The 19,852-nt window shown below is 36.4% G+C and overlaps 1 protein-coding gene across 1 annotated transcript in view; it reads right to left on the bottom strand.

Moving 5' to 3' along the window:
- Positions 1-13,142: 13,142 nt before the first annotated feature.
- Positions 13,143-19,852, bottom strand: part of LOC137240841 (ATP-binding cassette subfamily G member 4) — a 232,296-nt gene continuing 225,586 nt past the window's right edge. The window contains exon 8 of the mRNA XM_067767710.1: positions 13,143-16,938. Within this exon, the coding sequence (XP_067623811.1) occupies positions 16,438-16,938 (501 nt within the window). The 3' untranslated portion in view covers positions 13,143-16,437. The remainder of the gene's footprint in view (positions 16,939-19,852) is intronic.

Raw genomic sequence — 19,852 nt, 5'->3', positions numbered from 1 at the left:
CCCTTTTTTCGTATTTGGTATAGAATTATGGCATTTTTTTCATTTTTCGTAATTTTCGATATCGAAAAAGTGGGCGTGGTCATAGTCGGATTTCGTTCATTTTTCATACCAAGATAAAGTGAGTTCAGATAAGTACGTGAACTGAGTTTAGTAAAGATATATCGATTTTTGCTCAAATTATCGTATTAACGGCCATGCGGAAGGACAGACGGACGACTGTGTATAAAAACTGGGCGTGACATCAACCGATTTCGCCCATTTTCACAGAAAACAGTTAACGCCATAAAATCTATGCCCCTACCAAATTTCAAAAGGATTGGTTAATTTTTGTTCGACTTATGGCGTTAAAAGTATCCTAGACAAATTAAATGAAAAAGGGCGGAGCCACGCCCATTTTTAAATTTTCTTTTATTTTTGTATTTTGTTGCACTATATCATTACTGGAGTTGAATCTTGACATAATTTACTTATATACTGTAAAGATATTAAATTTTTTGTTAAAATTTTACTTTAAAAAAAAATTTTTTTAAAAGTGGGCGTGGTCCTTCTCCGATTTTGCTAATTTTTAACAAACGTACATATGGTAATAAGAGTAACGTTCCTGCCAAATTTCATCATGATATCTTCAACGACTGCCAAATTACAGCTTGCAAAAGTTTTAAATTACCTTCTTTTAAAAGTGGGCGGTGCCACGCCCATTGTCCAAAATTTTACAAATTTTCTATTTTCCGTCATAAGTTCAACTCATCTACCAAGTTTCGTCGCTTTATCGGTCTTTTGTAATGAATTATCGCACTTTTTCGGTTTTTCGAAATTTTCGATATCGAAAAAGTGGGCGTGGTTATAGTCCGATATCGTTCATTTTAAATAGCGATCTGAGATGAGTGCTCAGGAACCTACATACCAAATTTCATCAAGATACCTCAAAATTTACTCAAGGTATCGTGTTAACGGACGGACGGACGGACATGGCTCAATCAAATTTTTTTTCGATCCTGATTATTTTGATATATGGAAGTCTATATCTATCTCGATTCCTTTATATATGTACAACCAACCGTTATCCAATCAAACTTAATATACTCTGTGAGCTCTGCTCAACTGAGTATAAAAACTTATAAAAAGACTGTAACTTACTAGTACTATTTGTCGCTAGTTCACATATGTCATTAATCCGATTCGTCATTCTAGCGAACGCACACTAATACTGCTTGAACCAAATCGACTGACTCTCTGCGAGTGTTTTGATTAAATCCAGTTCACCACCACCATCGTCTAAGGCATTAGAATCCAAAGTGATAAAATCTGATATCGCTAGAAAGTGTCGAGCCTCGCTGGCGCGCATAAGCGCCTCCGTGTCCTCCTTTGCGGAGTCCCAAGACACAGCAAAATTGAGGGGTAGGGAATTTTCCGAGGCGTTTTAAGAGGTGCTAAGAGTGTTATCACAGCTCATATCGCACATGACAACAAATCCATACAGGCAAGTAGGAGCAACAAGGGTTCATAGAACGGGAAGTCGATTCACCATTTTCTGTGCCGATGTGCAGGACAGCCAAAAAGACGACGCAGATTTGTGGGACCACGATTTTTTGACAGCCTGGAAGATGTGAGGAAGGTGGATATTTCCTTCCTACTTACGTTCATCACAGAATATGGATATCTTCTTTGTGATAGCCTGAGCAATCCGACCAACCATTTTTTGTATTTCTGCCTTACCTGGTAGGCATGAATAAATAGAGATTGTAATACCTTTGTCAACATAGCGGTGTAGCTGTTACTCCTACATACGAGTTATTTTTGGCCCCTGCCACCACTTTTGCACTATTTCGTAGGTGACAAAAGTTGGGCTGTTAAGTTAGAGTACAATTTATACTACATTCATATATAGCACAATAGTCCATGAAGGTTTCATACTACATATCCCGTAAGGAGTGAGCCAAATAAAATTGTGAAAGAAACCAAGGGCTGCGGTGTGATTTTTATTTCCCAAAGAATTAGTGAAGAAGTGTGGGTTGAAAAACAGGGGTACAATTTCGTTCGGCGTTGTTTAGCAGCAGAAAAAAGGGGAATCTCTACAGTAGGAGGAAGACTTGATCTCCGTTGCGCTTCCAATTGGTGTCAGTTATCTTACTTAATTGGCGCTTAACTGTTTATTGTTCACACCAAAGAAGTAAATTATTTTTCACCTGGTTCCGTTTCAGGTAGGTTCCGATAGAAACACTTTCATAGCCGGCGCGTCGTCTTTCATTCGCATAACATGGTCAAGCCATCGTAGCCGCTGCGTTTTAATTTGCTAGACTGTGTTGATGTCTGCGCAACGCTCAAATAGCCCATTACTATATCTTCTTCGGTACTCGCCATCGCACCGCGTAGAGGTTCATAAATATTTCGATGAACTTTTCTCTCGAACACTCCCAGAGCCGCTTTATGTGATGTTGTCATGGTCCACGTTTCTGCACCATATTGCAGGACGGGTATGATAAGTGACTTGTAGAACATGATTTCTCGTCTGCCGAGAGAGTACTTTACTTTTCAATTGCCTACCTAGTCCAAAGTAGCATTTATGGGCAAGTGTGATTCTTCGCTGGATTTCAGAGCTAACGTTGTTGTTAGTGTTAATGCTGGTTCCCAAATTAACGAAGTGTTTTACTATTTCGAAGTAATGGCTGCCAACAGTAGGGTGTTGCCAAGGTGCATATGCGCTCACTCTTTGCTCGATGACAGCAGTAGTGGAACTCACTAACTTTTTTAAACACATTTGCCATCGCTTTATTTGCGAATCGATAACTATAACGATTTAGTTATTCAGTAGCTATTTTGTATCGATATTTGTTTACCGACGATCAGCTGTGTTGTTAAATAAACGGCAAGTAAATTGGCTGCGTTAAAAATCACGAAATTAATATTTCTGGCAATTTTGGTTAAAAAAGAAAATCGAAACCTTAATTAAATACTTTCACGAAAAGCTGCTTTATTTATAAATGAAAAGGCATTTGAGTACTTGGCGTACGTTTCATCACAAGATGAAGAATTACAAAGTCCATCGCCAGTGGGCAGACACCTCCTTTGATAAATAGATAACCCATTCCACTTGAATGCAACGGAGTTTCGAAAGGTGTACCGACTAACCCCGGACTTGGCTCATGATATTATTTCTCAACTTGATGGTCAATTACGGGGTACAAGAATTATTGCGATATCAACAGAGAAAAAAGGAATTAATACCGCATTTACTTACCTTTTGTTAAAATAGGTAAAAACTTCAGAATAAAGACTTTTAAAAGCAGTTAGTATACGAAATTTATTTATTTTTGGCATTCCTTTTGTGCTTTTCGCATTTTTTAGGTTTAGTTAAGCTGTGCTGCCACCTTTCTACTAATAAAACTAAATTTAAATGTCACTTATTTCGAGTCGTTAAAACTAAGTTAGTGAATTCCACTACAGGTGCTTCGTTTTGTCCTCATTCACCATCAAACCCATCCTTACCGCTTCTTTTTTCAGTTTGACGTAAGCAGAACTAACAGCGCGGGTGTTCAGGCCAATGATATCAATGTCATCTGCATATGCCAGTAATTGCACGCTTTTATAGAATATTCTTCCAGAGCGGTTATGTTCTGCAGCTAGTATAATTTTCTCCAGCATCAAATTAAAGAAATCGCTCAATAGGGAGTCACCCTGTCTGAAACCTGATTTAGTGTCGGACGGCTCGGAGACGTGCTTGCCAATTCTGACTGAGCTGATGGTGTTGTTCAGCGTCATTTTGCATAGCCGTATAAGTTTTGCGGGGAAACCAAATTCCGACATAGCGGCATATAGGCAGATCTTTTTCGTGCTGTTGAAGGCGGATTTAAAATCGTCGAAGAGGTGATGTGTATCGATTATTTTATCGCGAAACAGAAATGGCTGTGGTGAATTGCCAATAGGACTGATTACAATCACGACGGCGGTGTAGCCGCCGCATCTGTCATATTATTTTTACACATGTTCTTATGAGTGTCGTTATTTTTGGCGCGGCAGAGCAGCGTGACAATCAATCACGAAAGCCGTTGTAGCCAGATTAAACCTAATTCTGTTTTTGGGAAGCGACAGTGAGTGGCGTCCTTTTTATTTTGTCAATAAAAACTAAAATAGAAGTAAATAACAGATAATAAAAGCTAAAATCGTTATTTTTGGTGTTTTTTAAACATAACCAATATTTTTTTTATAAATTTTTCGCTACTGTTTGCTGTAATTTATATTGATGGCTGCCGCTTTCAAAGTAATCAAGAAGCCAATGCTTGGCTACGGTTGTCATCAAGCTTTGCTATATTGTGGTTGTGGTCTGTAGACGCCATGTTGAATGTAATCAGCCCTAATAAATGATGAAGGCTGGAAATATTTATGAGATTAGTGGTAAGATCGACTCAAGTTATTGTCTACATAAAAAAGCATCCCAATCAAGAAATTACCCCACGTAATAAAAACGTATAGCCAACTTTGTACTTCAGTGTACATGAGTAATTTGAGATGAGTAAATTTGTAAGTAAAATTTCTTTTTTATATAGAAAATAGAGACTCATTGCATGACCTTTAGCAGATACTGAATACAATGTACAGCATGTCAGCCCTTATTTGACCCCCTCTATTATTGTTCTTGTTATTATTAGCGTAAGTACAAAGTTTGCAATTAAGTTGCATTTATATATATGAATCACTAATGACATGCGAACTGCAAAATAACAAGTTATCAATTCCCAGCTTGTGTTGGCACGAGTTCATTTGCACTCTGATGCGTGATATTTTTAAATTTGTTCGAACATCAATTTTACGTGTGCATATGTCAAATTATATAAAGGTAATTGATAGTTAAGGGAAAATAGAGTGTGCTGTAAAATGACACACATGAGATATTTATTTTTGTGAGGGCATTTAAAATGAAATGAATCTATGAATTTCCCAAGAAGCAAATAGAAAGCGCAGATGAAGGAGAAGAAGGACATTGAAACTCTCTACCTAAGATATTCTATATTCTATATATGCTGTCAAGTAATTGAAGATATTACTTTAAAGAAGAAAAGAAAGAGTTAAGCACTCTATTGTGTAGAAATTTCGGCATTCAATTGTAGGAAAACTAATATAATGTAACTCAAGAATGTTGGCCTAGCTTCAGCAAGAAAATTTGCCAAACTCTAACGATCATTGAATGATCTGTTATAATTTTTATCGGTGAACGGAAAACTTTTAGTTGGAGAGTATGTATGTTGAATATGATTCAAAAAACATTCAAGATTGCTCTTACGAACGGATATCAAGCAACATGCGTATTAAAAAATAAATAAATGGACAATACCAATTCAACCTTATCTAACTAGCCCAATGTCGCGGGCTCTTAAAAGCATTGAACATTTAGGGAATCACACACTATACGGCGCTCAGACTGCTAGATTTAGGCCCAGTTTTTCAAAGTTAGTTAAGCTAAGTTTAAACTAAGTTTGCTTAAACTCTAGTCAAATAATTTGTAGATACGACAACAGCTGGATTTTGCTTACCCAACAAACATTTAAAAGATATTTCTCCAGCGAAATATATATCTAGTTCCGGAGGTAATATCCAACATTATTAGCTGTCTTTTTTTTTACATCTATAGACGTTTACGCTTAAACTTTATATGGACTTTGACGCTTAGCAGTCATTAAATACTCCTCTGAAATTGCTGCGCATAAAATTAGTACTACTAAATTCCAATACGCATTATACCCAGACGTAACTGAAATATGTGTCTATGTTTCACGTCTACAAATGGTGTGTGTCCACTATTCATCGCAACCAATTCAGCTATATGTTATATACTATGGCCACCAGAGTTTTGTGTCTCCGATTTTAGGTACACCCTGTTTTGTAGCTAGTTATTTAACCACTGCCGCTAGATGGGTCTTCTAAGCATTATCTAAGCGAGGAAAAGCGTTTTTTTTACGGCCAAACGTAAACGTATACGCGTGTAAAAAAAAAACACGGCTATTATAACAGATATTTCTCAAGTTGATATACAACTTCATTTTCCAATCACTATCCAATCTTTGAGAGATTTTGAGAAATGTGCAGTTCTCAAATGAATATTCAACACGTTTCTCCAGTTGATATCCTAACTTGGATATCGAGTTGAGGTGAAGTTGAAAAAAATTTCCAAGGTGGTACCACCAAAGCCAACAGCTATTTATTGTAAGAAATAAACACCTGATTGATAGCAGTAATGAAGCCTAATTTCACTGTTTCGTAACAACTCTTGATATTTTAGAGGTATGCTAGTTATCAACATGAGCTCTAATGGTACTCAAGCCCAAATGCTTGTTGGGTATATTCGACGCCATTTCGCATTGCAGAATAATACTATGTTCAAACAGAAAAATAAATTGAGGAAATTTCGATTTGAATTGAGTGCTGTTCATACAACTCGATTTAGCTTACACAATAGTAATTTGATAGCTGGTTGGCTCATCTCTACAGCAAGAACATACCTTTGTTCAGACTGTCAAAATGAACACGCACATTATTAGGCGAATGAAATGGAATGAAAACATAAAACTTTGAAATTTTTGTGTGTTGTAAGAAAATGTGTTCAATGTTTTGGTTTCATTTTGATTTTGCCATCTTCTTTTGAAATCCGTACTCCAGTGAAATGAAAGACATAAAATCAGCTGATTAGATGAGCCAACCATATAGTTCAGCCATGCGTAATACTAGGTACAAACACACGCCATATTGGCAATTTATACCATTTGGGCAATTTATTACGCAATTTATCATATAATAAATTGTAATAAAAATTGCCAATTTAAAAAAAGTTGCGTAATAAATTGTTTCAAACTGTAAATACAACCTTGTAAAGTGTGTTTATTGAGTAGATTTAAACGTCAGCTGCGCATGGCTCAACTATATGGTTGGCTCATCTCATCAGCTGATATTATTTCTTTCATTTCACTGGAGTAGGAATTGTCAAAAGAGGATGGCAAACTCAAAATGAAACCAAAACATTGAACACATTATCTTACAACACATACAAATTTTAAAGTTTTATGTTTTCATTCCATTCCATTCACCTAATTCCAACACGCACATTTTGACATTCTGATAAATTTAGTTGTATGAACACCACTCAATTTGAATTGATATTGCCTCAATTTATTTTTCTGTTTGAACATAGCATAACTGACGTTTAAGTATACTCAATAAACACACTTTACAATGTTGCATTTGCAGTTTGAAACAATTTATTACGCAATTTTTTTTAAATTGGCAATTTATTATTACAATTTATTATATGACAAATTGCGTAATAAATTGCCCAAATAGTATAAATTGCCAATTTGGTGTGTGTTTGAACCTAGTATAAGTTTGAGCGTAGTTTAATTGACAAACTGAGTTGAATTTGTACTGAAGCCTGGGCCTTAGCAAACAATTTCTAACTGAAATATATTACATACTGTAACGAATTTACTTGCAAATCTTCTTATTTGCCCTTCTGCTAAGTTCGAATCACTAAACTGTTGAATAAATAACTCCAATATTGAATAATGGAAAAATGGCCTTTATTAAAGTATTTCACAATAACAATTATACTTTGCAACTAGCTTGCTTAACAACCAAACTGATTGATAGTTCAAATGAAACTCTACTATTGTCCGCCAGATTGCGTGCTTAATCAATAACTGCTTGATAGCTTAACTCAAACTGAATTCCAGCGCCTCTACATTTGCTGCCTTTTATACTCTCTGATTTCAACGTTCGCATCTTCTAGGCGTTTCCAGAATCTACTAGTTGCCATCAACTCTCAAACTTCTCAGCTGTAACTACAATTGCACAATTTTTAGCTGCTCTCATTGCATACTTTCAGGAGTATCTCAGATATATGCATATGTTTGTGCATTGACTCTCCGCTGCTCGTATACGTACATGGTACATATGTGTAGACGCAATTATTGTTTCGTTTATGTAGATACATAATTATTGAATTATTGAGCAGCACCCCTTAGTTTTTGCTAATATTCGTAACACTGCCCGCCACCTAAGTCTGATCATCCCGATCAGACAAATCTCTCGATATAAACGCTGCTAGCATCGCCAAATGTACCACTCTTCTATTTCATGATTTCCCAATTGCTTCTATGCGGTAGATGACATCACTGATCGTCTTCACAACTCTGTTCGGGCCTTCCCAACTGCACCGAATCTTGGATGGAACACCTTTCCGCCGGTGAGTGTTGTATAACAGTACCAAATCTCCTTCCAAGAAACCTTGCGAATTTTTGTCCTCATTGTACCTGCATTTCATCTTACTACTCATTATTCTTGATCTTTCCCTCGCACTCTGTTGTTTGGCCAATGAACTTCTTCGCAGAGCTTGCACTTGACGGATTGACTTTGCATCATCATTATCGTCTGGACGTTTCACAACAGTAGTGCGCGCTGGCTTGAAACCACCCTTGCATTCTTTCTGAAAAATTCCATTAGGGTTTGTCAATGCCGGTCTTTTTCTCGCAGGTACTTTTAATTTTGCGGCCACCGTGGTGTGATGGTAGCGTGCTCCGCCTATCACACCGTATGCCCTGGGTTCAACTCCCGGGCAGAGCAACATCAAAATTTTAGAAATAAGATTTTTCAATTAGAAGAAAATTTTTCTAAGCGGGGTCGCCCCTCGGCAGTGTTTGGCAAGCACTCCGGGTGTATTTCTGCCATGAAAAGCTCTCAGTGAAAACTCATCTGCTTTGCAGATGCCGTTCGGAGTCGGCATAAAACATGTAGGTCCCGTCCGGCCAATTTGTAGGGAAAATCAAGAGGAGCACGACGCAAATTGGAAGAGAAGCTCGGCCTTAGATCTCTTCGGAGGTTATCGCGCCTTACATTTATTTTTTTATTTTTACTTTTAATTTCTCTTTATTTGGCCCTTTCGATCCATCAACCTTTCCTTTTGACTTACGTGGCCTTTGTCGAGTCTTCTCCACCATTACTCGATTACTACTGAACCCTTTCTCCAACTTGAAGCTAAGTGGTATATCCTGGTTCTCATAACGCATCACCCTTCTCTGCATATCGATCTTGATGTCATGGTCAACCAAGAAGTCCACTCCCAATATGACTTCTTCAACGATCTTCGCCACAACGAATTTGTGTAGAACCGTGACCTTTCCAATCAAGACTTCACATATCACTTCTCCCTGAACTTGGTTATACTCGCCAGTGACCGTACGCAACCTTGCTCCAGGTAACCGTTTTATTCTCCTGTTGACCAAGTCAGATCGGATCAAGGAATGAGATGCGCCCGTATCTACAGTCAGTACACGTTCTTTACCATCCACATTCCCTCTGACGGTAAGACTACTCGATTTTCTACCAATTTGCAACACAGATATCACAGGGCATTCAATAGCTGGGTCTAGCTCTCGATCTCTACCTCTTACTCGCTCTTGCTCATCTCCTCCAGCTTTGCGTTTACGGCCACCCAAAATGTTGGAACTATTAGGATCAAGATCGCAATGACGTGTAATGTGACCGGGCTTCCCGCATTTGAAACATTTGATAACTTTTTCACTCCGTTTTTGCGATCCTTTCAGCGCCTCCAATATTGCGTCTACCCACTCTGGCCTTTCTACCTCCACACGGCGTGCTTTGAAATCTGGCTTACACAGAAGCAATGCTGTTTCTTGAGTCAGTGCATGGGATACCGTTTCTGCGAATGTGGGTTTTGGGTTTGCATATGTCGCTCGCTTCGATTCTACGTCCCGTATGCCATTCATAAAACTCTGGATTTTTACCCTCTCGGTGTACTCCACGGGTACGTCCGCATTTGCCAAATGTGCCAACCTTTTAACATCCGAGGCAAACTCCTGCAAAGTCTCATTCGCTCTTTGGTGACGGTTTTGCAACTCAATTTGGAATATCTGTTTTCTATGCTTGCTTCCGTACCTTCGTTCTACAGCAGCCATCAATGCGTCATAACTGTTCCGTTCGTACTCTGGAATAGTCTGTAAAATTTCCGCTGCAGGCCCTTTCAATGCCACGAACAGTGCAGCAACTTTATCTTCCGCATTCCAGTTGTTCACTGCTGCGGTTTTCTCAAACTGTAGCTTGAAGACGTGGAAAGGAACAGAACCGTCAAACCGTTTTTACCTTTGGATTACTCGCTGAAACAGCTGGGCGATTTAGTTGCAACTCCTGTATACGATCATTCAAAGCATCCATCTCGGCCTCCATTTTATCTTGTCGTTCACTAAAAGCCTCCAGCTGCGATGAGACTTTTGTTTGCTGTGCCTCCAGCTTCGTTGAGATACGCTCTTCCTGGGTTTCGAGTTGTAATGTTATGCGTGCCTCTTGCTCTTTTAATTGTTCTGCAATTTGTGACGCCATGTATGTTTTCTGATCATCTAATTCTGCTTCAATCTTCGCTGTTATACGGTTCTCCTGCGATTCGAGCTGAGATGGCATTTGCGACGACATTTCGGACATTTGTGCCGATATTGCAGCCAATATCATGTTCAGGTCTGTGTTCGCCATTGTCTGCGGTGTTTCATTTTTCTCTTCAATTTTTGTTGTTGTCTCGTCCCCATCAGGATAAAAGACATACTCGTTCACATCAATTCCTTCTGCTTCCATTGCTCCCGTAGCCGTGCCCGAAGTTCGAGTTTAACGCCGCTTGTATTCAATCCACGGCTCTCCAACTCCTTCTTTAGTTGCTGGATCTTCAATTCACCGAACTTTGCCATGCTCTTGTTGTCCTCTGGAATTTATTCAACAATTCCTCTTCTGACACCAATTGTAACGAATTTACTTGCAAATCCTCTTATTTGCAATCCTCTGCTAAGTTCGAATCACTAAACTGTTGAATAAATAACTCCAATATTGAATAATGGAAAAATGGCCTTTATTAAAGTACTTCACAATAACACTTATACTTTGCAACTAGCTTGCTTAACAACCAAAGTGATTGATAGTTCAAATGAAACTCTACTATTGCCCGCCAGATTGCGTGCTTAATCAATAACTGCTTGATAGCTCAACTCAAATTGAATTCCAGCGCCTCTACATTTGCTGCCTTTTATACTCCCTGATTTCAAGGTTCGCATCTTCTAGGCGCTTCCAGAATCTACTAGTTGCCATCAGCTCTCAAACTTCTCAGCTGTAACTACAATTGCACGATTTTACAGCTTCTCTCATTGCATACTTTCAGGAGTATCTCAGATATATGCATGTGTTTGTGCATTGATTCTCCGCTGCCCCTATACGTACATGGTACATATGTGTAGACACAATTATTGTTTCGTATATGTAGATACATAATGATTGAATTATTGATGTGAATTCACGTCACTGCTTAGCATCGGCTTAGAGATAGTAGCATCCCTTAGTTTTTGCTAATATTCGTAACAATACTTTTAGACGACTTTAATATTCGGTTGGTGACAAAGTTTACGATTAAGGTCCAATTTGATTAAAATATGGCTATTTTTGTTAAGGTTTGGTAAGCTGGTTCGACCAGTCAACAATAATCGGGCGTTTGAGAATATTCAAGCCAAGCTGCCCATTAGTTTGTGGATATGTACTTCACGCAGAAGAAGACGCCACCATACACACAAATTGCTCTCCATACGGAAGATCCTGCCACCGCTCCTATGGTGCCCAGTGCCTAGTCATCAACGAAATTCCTGTAACTTTTTTCAAATGACCAATAGGGTTCAACGTGGTCATATTGAATCGCTCTCAACATGGTCGCGCTATTACCTGAATGGTGTTATTACCAGAACGTACCGGATTTTTATCCGGCAATGGTCAAGTAACATCGATAACATTCTCCAAAGTCTGCGGGGAATGTCTTTATCGCTACAAGAAGAAGAGTTCAATTTGAGCTATAATCTTCACCATAATTAATTAGCGCATAACTCCCCAGGCAATCTTGACTATATTTTTGGATCACCAAGAGGGTTGAAGTCTTTCCCCATACATTTTACACAATACACACTATTAGCGTAGCAGGAAGGACCTTTCATCTTTCAGGGAATATATTCAAATACATAAAATGGTATCTATAATATGATGTGCTGTGCACAATTGGCCGATGGTGGAATTACGTGGTCTGAAGGTGCATTAAAAGGTAGAATCATGCCTCCAGACCAATTCATCGATTTCGAGTTAATTCTTTCGTAGAATAGTTAAGTCAAAAGAGACCTAAGCTCAGAGACATGCATTTTCGGACATTGCAAGCCAGCTTTTGAAACTCCTCGGCCTCACTTTTCTTTTTTCACGCCAGTATGTTAAGGCCGTCGTCAGAGCCGAATAAAAGTCACCAAACCGAAGCTTTGAGGAAAGCTCTCTTGCTTCAGTCGAGCTAGTATCGTACTGTACATGATTGAAATCCTGCAAAGTACTATCCATATATGTAGTATTCCACTATACTTTCGCGGACCGGTTTTGCGGTTACAACAGTAAGAAAAGCAACGCAATTTTCTAATTTAATGTCTCTCAAGGATACTGGAACCTGGCATTGCAAGTTCCCATATTTTGAACCGAGGCGAACAAATCGGCTTAAGCTCTTGGGAGGTGTTATATCGTAGAAACAGAGTTTTCCAATTGTACAAGCAAATACACATTCTTAGGCCATGCGGGAATTGTTTTTTGTTTGAGGTTTTTTTGACACAAACCTAATGTACCGTAATTACCGCCATCGCGGCAAACCTGTCGGCTCCCCAGAATCGCTTTCGCATTACGGGCAGCCCAGCGCATTAACGTCGCCAATAATGATTTTGATGCCATGTCGATGGAAGGGATCATATGTCTTTATCTTGTTTATCTCGATCTAAGTCGATTGCATCCTCTGTTGGCCTTGCTTTGATGCGAATTGCTGCGGAAGCTCTCTTAGCAGAAAACTACAGAGCTCGATGGCATATTATACTTTCTCTGACCACTGCGAATGATGTCCAGAGTCTTCATTATTCTACTGTCTTACGCCGTCCCTCGCAGATCCTGCTTGACTCTGCTGCCAGCCTTTACACTCAAAAGGACATAAATCAGCTGAGTGCCCGCCTTTTTAAGGCTCCACACATTAAAATCCTTCAGTCCTTAAAACGTTACCTCAAATCAACTTCCTTAACCCAAATTATTTATAAGTAAAACCATTTTATTAAATTTTTGTTTCCACAGAGTAGATATTTATTTTTATTTATTTTGATAAACAATACTCGTACTACATTAAAATTCCACATATTATAAATTGCTTATAAAGCTTTTGTTTTTGTTTTTCTTGTTTGTTTCAAAAATGCTATAAATACACTTAACATATAGATTAAATACATGTCTATAAAAAGTAAAACACCATTTATAAAAAAATTATGCAGTGGAATACTTTGTAAATAAACACTGGCAGCAAAAATTTTGGCAAAAAATTTCTGTCAGTAGATTTTTGTTTTATTTAAACTGCATTAATCACCACATAGTACACACTTATCGAATAATGTTCGGTAAAAAAAATAAAAAATTGTTTGTTTTGTTGTTGGAGTAAACATTTAATGTCTCATCTTGATATAAGTAATAAATCTGTTTTCGAGTTTCTAGTACATATGGGGTATTCCATCCCATTTCGACCAATTTTGAACGCGGCCCCTTTAGAATTGGCTGAAAGTTTTTCTTCTTTTTCTAGCTTACGAAAGACGTTTTTCACAATTTTTTTCAATTTTTTCATCCAACTCAAAAAAAGTTATGAATATAAAAAAAAACACCGTTTTTGTTTTCAAAATGCTATAACCTTTTCAAAAATTGACCGTTTGGGATCTTTTTTTTTAAATTTTTTTTTAAATGTACTTTTCGGAAAAAACACAAAAACATTTTTAAAGTTTTTTTTTGTTGTAATTTTTCAGTTTTTCGAGATTTTTCGAATTTCCCCATTTTTTTTCTCATAAAAAACTTCAATCAATACTGCAATCATCCCCACTAATCCCAGAGTGGGCCGATTATTATTTTTTTTTATTTAATTGAAAAAAAAACTTAAATTTTTTTTTTTTTTTTTCCGAAAAGTACATTTAAAAACAAATTTAAAAGAAAAAAAAGATCCCAACCGGTCAATTTTTGAAAAAGTTATAGCATTTTGAAAACAAAAACGGTGTTTTTTTTTAAATTCATCTTTTTTTTGAGTTGGATGAGAAAATTTGAAAAAATTCTGAAAAACGTCTTTCGTAAGCTAGAAAAAGAAGAAAAACTTTCAGCCAATTCTAAAGGGATCGCGTTCAAAATTGGTCGAAATGGGATGGAATACCCCATATATAGCAAATGTTTGCAGTTTTTGTTGATACACATTAAAAAAACAAGTTTAACATACACAAAAATTGTTCGTTCTGAAACATTTTTTTTAAAGCAGATCCATGGAAAAGTGTTTTTATTTTACTTAAATATTTTTTCAGCTTTAAAAAATCAGCTTTTGATAATTCTATATTATTGTATTTTTAGAAATTGTTGTTTTTATAAAAAATTACCTTTTTTAGACTTTGTGTTTTTTCTTAATTTACATACATATATAGTGTTGGTGGCAATTTAATTTTTAAAATAAATTTGTTTTTCAGTACCAATTTTTTTTAAATTTGTCTAATTAATATATACAAAGTATTCATTGCTTATTCTAATGATATTGTACACACATATATGTATATAATATTATTTATACATACAAATAATTGTTCATTATTTTGCTTTAAAATTTTTTAAATAAAAAATCAAATAAAAATGGCGTTTTGGCGAATATATATCTCATTTAACGTGTCTTTGTTTGTGCTCATGACTTTAAATAAATACATTTTTTGGTCAATTTCAATATTTTGTTTAAACCAAATATACCACACAAAATTTATTTATTTTTAAAACCTAATTTACGATCTTAGAATTGTATATATAAATATAACAGAACTTCATTATTACATATTTATTATCACTTAAAGGTAATAAAGAAACAAAATTTTGAAAAAAATTTGAAATCTTTAAAAAAATTTTTTTGAAATAAGAGAAAACTTAAAAAAAAAAATTTTATTTTCCGTAAAACGGCTAAAGTTACCGAAGGAAGTTTCTTCAAACGAAATAAATAGAAAAATATAAAAAAAATTTTTTTAAAAAGTTTCTTGAAACAATATTTAAAAAAATTTAATTGGAAAAATCTTTTTATAAAATTTTTTTTGGAAAGTTTAACGCAAAAAAATATTTAAAAAAATCCAAAAACGAAAAAATTAGAAAAGAAAAATAGTTGAGAAAATATTTGAAATTTTTGATAAAAATTTGAAAATAAAAAAAAAAAAATTCTGAAACAAAAGTAAATAAAAAAATAAAATATCTAATAATAATATAATATAAAATAAGTAAAAAATTTTTAATTTAGCCGTGAAAAGTGTGACGTGAAAAAAAATAGAAAAAACCTAAATACGGGGAAAAAAATTTTAAAAGGAAACTTCTTAAAATGAAAAACATGAAAATAAAATAAAAAAATAAGAAAAAATGTTTCCAACAAAATTTTTAATTTTGAAAAGTCATTTAAATTCTAGTTTTTTATTGGAAATTAAATAAAAATAAATGTAAGGCGCGATAACCTCCGAAGAGATCTAAGGCCGAGCTTCTCTTCCAATTTGCGTCGTGCTCCTCTTGATTTGTCCCTACAAATTGGCCGGACGGGACCTACATGTTTTATGCCGACTCCGAACGGCATCTGCAAGGCAGATGAGTTTTCACTGAGAGCTTTTCATGGCAGAAATACAATCGGAGCGCTTGCCAGACACTGCCGAGGGACGACCCCGCTTAGAAAAATTTTCTTCTAATTGAAAAATCTTATTTCTAAAATTTTGATGTTGACGCTACCATCACACCACGGTGGAAATTATAACATGAATAAAACAAAATAATAATAAAATAATAAAAAATGGTGCTGGAAAATAATTTTTTTCAACTTTTGCTATCACAAAAAAAAAAAAAAAAAAAAAAAACAAGATATCCTGAAACAGAAAACCGATTTATGAAAAACTTGAAATATAAGAATAGTTAAAAACATTTTACTATCGTAAGAAAAATTTAAAACAGTTTTTGGAACATAATTGATTCAAAATTATAAAAAAAAATAAAAAAAAAAATTGAAACAATTTTAAATTTTGGTTTAAATTTAATAAACACGTTGAAAAATAGTACATAAAAAAGACAGGACCTAAAAAATATTTTAAAAAACGTTCTGGAAAAGTTTTATTTATTTGAATTATACCCTTGTCATGCATTTCCAATACTTAAAAATAATAAATCCAAGCTCACATAATCATACAAAAATATCGTAGATTAAAGATAGAAACCTAAAGCATATTACTCTGCGCGCTCTTTTTTCTGCTTCATCCTCTCCGCACGCTCTCTACATACACTTTTGAAAATTCCCTTGAGCACATCTTAAACACCTTCTTACCGTGCTGTTCTCAATTTCCAGCGTAAAAATAGATACGCCGAAACACGCAACACAACAAAAATAACAATCAATGCTACAACATCCAACGTGAAATTAGCATCAACCATATCTAATTCCTCCAACGTTGTGAGTGGCGATTTGAAATGGCAATAAGTTTGGAAGCACTTTAATTTCTCACGATTGTAACCATAAGTGGCCAATGCAGTACCCTCGAAACCATAACGTATATACGATAGATAAGTGATCCATCGCAAATAAACAGGTATCGCATCAAATGAAACGAAGAAACCCGAGAAGAGTAGGAAGGGCACTGACATGACGGGCGCCAAGAAAACCCCATTTTGTACATTCATAGCGGCACCAACAACCAAACCCACCGATTGTGCAACAAAAGCAATCATTAGACAAGCTGTCAAGAACATTAAATAACGGAAGAGTTCCCAGGGTTGAGATGTGAAATAGTATACGAGACTAACGTAGACGATGCAGAATAATGCCTGAAAGAAATGTAGAGAAAGAAGAATTAGTAAGGTATTTAAATTGATTTACGCTGGGTATAAGTATTTTTTACAATATTGGAAATTTATTTTTAAGCTGTTGTTGTAGTCACAGTCATATCTCCCGCCTAGATAAAAGGCTTAACGATATTCCTAGAAATCATGCGATTTCAAAAGAGGTGACCCAGTGAGAAAGAAGTCAGCTGAGTTGGCTTCCTATGGCATGTCATTAATAATATCTAGATTCAGATAGGTAATTAGGAGCTCATTATCAATAGCGATTTCTAAAGCGACTCGAATGTAACTCTCTTGAAAGTTCGGAATCTCCCTTTATACTAGGTCGCGGATGAGCTCGCATTACGGCATTCACCGGCCAACAGTTGAGGCAGAAAGATACTTTGTGAATTTCGTATATTGCCTTATTGGCTTGAAAGGTGCATCTCCTAAGCATCCTCCTGTATTCTGACAGACCTTCAAATCATTTGCTTATTTATGGCTTAGCCACATATACGAGTTACTTCTAGATTTTGCCACCTGGTGGAATTTGAAAATTAGAAGGGAGACCCGATCGTTCTTCACTCAGCCCTTGTGACAGAATGGAGCCACTTTCCTCCTTTGTGTCCATAATGAATTCCGCTAAGTATACCTTCTGATCAGGAGCAGCTTCGTCCACTTGAAAAACATAGTCTAGGCTATCTGTTATAAAGGGTGACCAATATTTAGACTCGTAACGAACGATGATGGCTTATGATTCGAGAATCTCGTTGCGGCTATGTAGTTCGGTTAAACGAAAGGTTGCCGTAAAGGTAAGAGTTTAATCGAAAGCTTAACCCTAGATTTTGGCATTTTATTTGTGTATTTCATCATAGGCATCATACTATTATTGGATTTTGAATGGAATTTACACCAGCTTTTTGTCAAGTTGGGTCGGTTTCTTAGTAGCTCTCCTGTATGGCAATGAATCTTGCATATATGTAGAAATTGCACCTATGTGGCGTATGAGCCTATTTAAACCCACTTTAAGGGACGTTTTCTAACCAATGACATGATTTTCAGTATATATTTTAAGCCTCATAGGAAGTTGGCTTCCGTTTGGCGAGCTTTCAACAAGTTCGATGCCACTATAACCGTTCTATCGTCACGGTGATTTAGGTTATATGTATAGTTTACTGCATCGGTGCAGGTGGAAAAAACCCCAGCGGGTTAGAGGGCTTAGAATATACCCGCGACAGGTATGCCTGTCGTAAAAGGCGACTAAAATACCAAATTGATTTAAGGGGTTGTGTAGCGCAACCCTTTCAAGGGGTTGCCAGCGCAATATATAGCTTCTCTAACCCAAGTGCCAACCTCACCTACCCGTGGCGAATCCTGTTTCTTTAACAGCCGAGGCTGTGGCCACCCCAAGTTCCTTATGGATCTAGGGGGTGAGAGGACGTGATGGCCTAGAAGGTTTCATGTGGTCATACCAGACCGTTTCCGAGATGGTCGGCTAGTGCATAATGGTGCTTGTTACCGGAACATACCGGATCTCCATCCGGCAACGGTCCATCAACATCGATAACCTTCGGGGAGTATCCTTCTTATCGCTACAACAACAAAAGCTTATCGAAAGTGCATGCGGTAGTGTCTTTGCTACCAGCAAAAAGAAAAAAGGATATCGGATACTACGACACTCAGTGGAATATACTTATGTTTATTTTATTGATAATCATCATTTTAATGTCGTCGAGTCTTTATATTTGGAATCTTTGTCCTCATTGATAGTTTTTACAATCTCTGCAGTTTCTATTCGTAGGCACTGTAATATTTTTCTACACCATTTCCAGTTGTAAATGAGAAAGCGTCAGATATAAATGCGAAGGCGTTATATGGAAATGGGAATAGTCAATTGTAAATGCGACGGCGTCACATGGAAATGCGAATAGTCACTTGTAAATAAGAATAGTCAGTTGTAAATGAGAATAGTGAATTGTAAATGTGAAAGCACAATTTGCAAATGAGATTAATCAATTGTAAATGCGAAAGCGTCATATGGAAATAAGAATAGTCACTTGTAAATGAGAAAGCTGTGAATGTGAATAGGCAATTGTAAATGCGAAAGCGTCATATGGAAATGAGAATAGTCACTTGTAAATGAGAAAGCATCAAATGAAAATGCGAAGGCGTCATTTGTAACAGAGTTAAGTTATTTAAGCTTTTTGGATGGTATTTAACCACTATTTACTTCACTACAATAACGCTAGGTATTAATAAGTCTTTGTTATTTATACCCATTGTGTCCCTCGGACTTCGGACTCCTTATGTATTTTTTGAAGAGAAGTCCAAGTTGTTGTTTTTGTTGTTGTAGCGATAAGGATGTGGATGGTTCTTTGCAGGATGCAGATCCGGTACCTTCTGGTAACAAGCGCTATAAAGGTACTAGCCCGACCATCTCGGGAACTATTTGGTATGACCACATGCAACCATCTAGGCCATTACCGCCCTCCCACCCCCTAGATCCATTAGGAGTTCGGGGTCGCCAGAGTCTCGACTGTTAATTAAACAGTATTCGCCACGGGTAGGTGAGGTTAACAATTGGGTTAGAGAAGCTATACATTGCGCTGGGGCGAGAAGTCCAATTCTTGTACAGTGGTGGGAAATGGGTAATGAGAGGGAACCATTACATTATACTTTTACATAAAATTGAGAAATTTATTCTTAATAACAAATAAGTCTTTCGAATTTTCATTTAATACTTTCTCATTCAAAATTTACTTACTTATCTCATTTTTATATAACGCTTTCGCATTTACAATTGACTATTCTCACTTCCATATGGCGATTTTGCATTAAGTGATACTTTCTTATTTATAATTGACTACGTATTATCAATTACAAATGACTATTCTCATTTACATTTACATATTACGCTTTC

Source organism: Eurosta solidaginis, chromosome 2 (genome assembly GCF_040869045.1).
Source record: "Eurosta solidaginis isolate ZX-2024a chromosome 2, ASM4086904v1, whole genome shotgun sequence".
NCBI lineage: Eukaryota > Metazoa > Arthropoda > Insecta > Diptera > Tephritidae > Eurosta > Eurosta solidaginis.
This window is presented reverse-complemented; position numbering and strand designations above follow the sequence as displayed.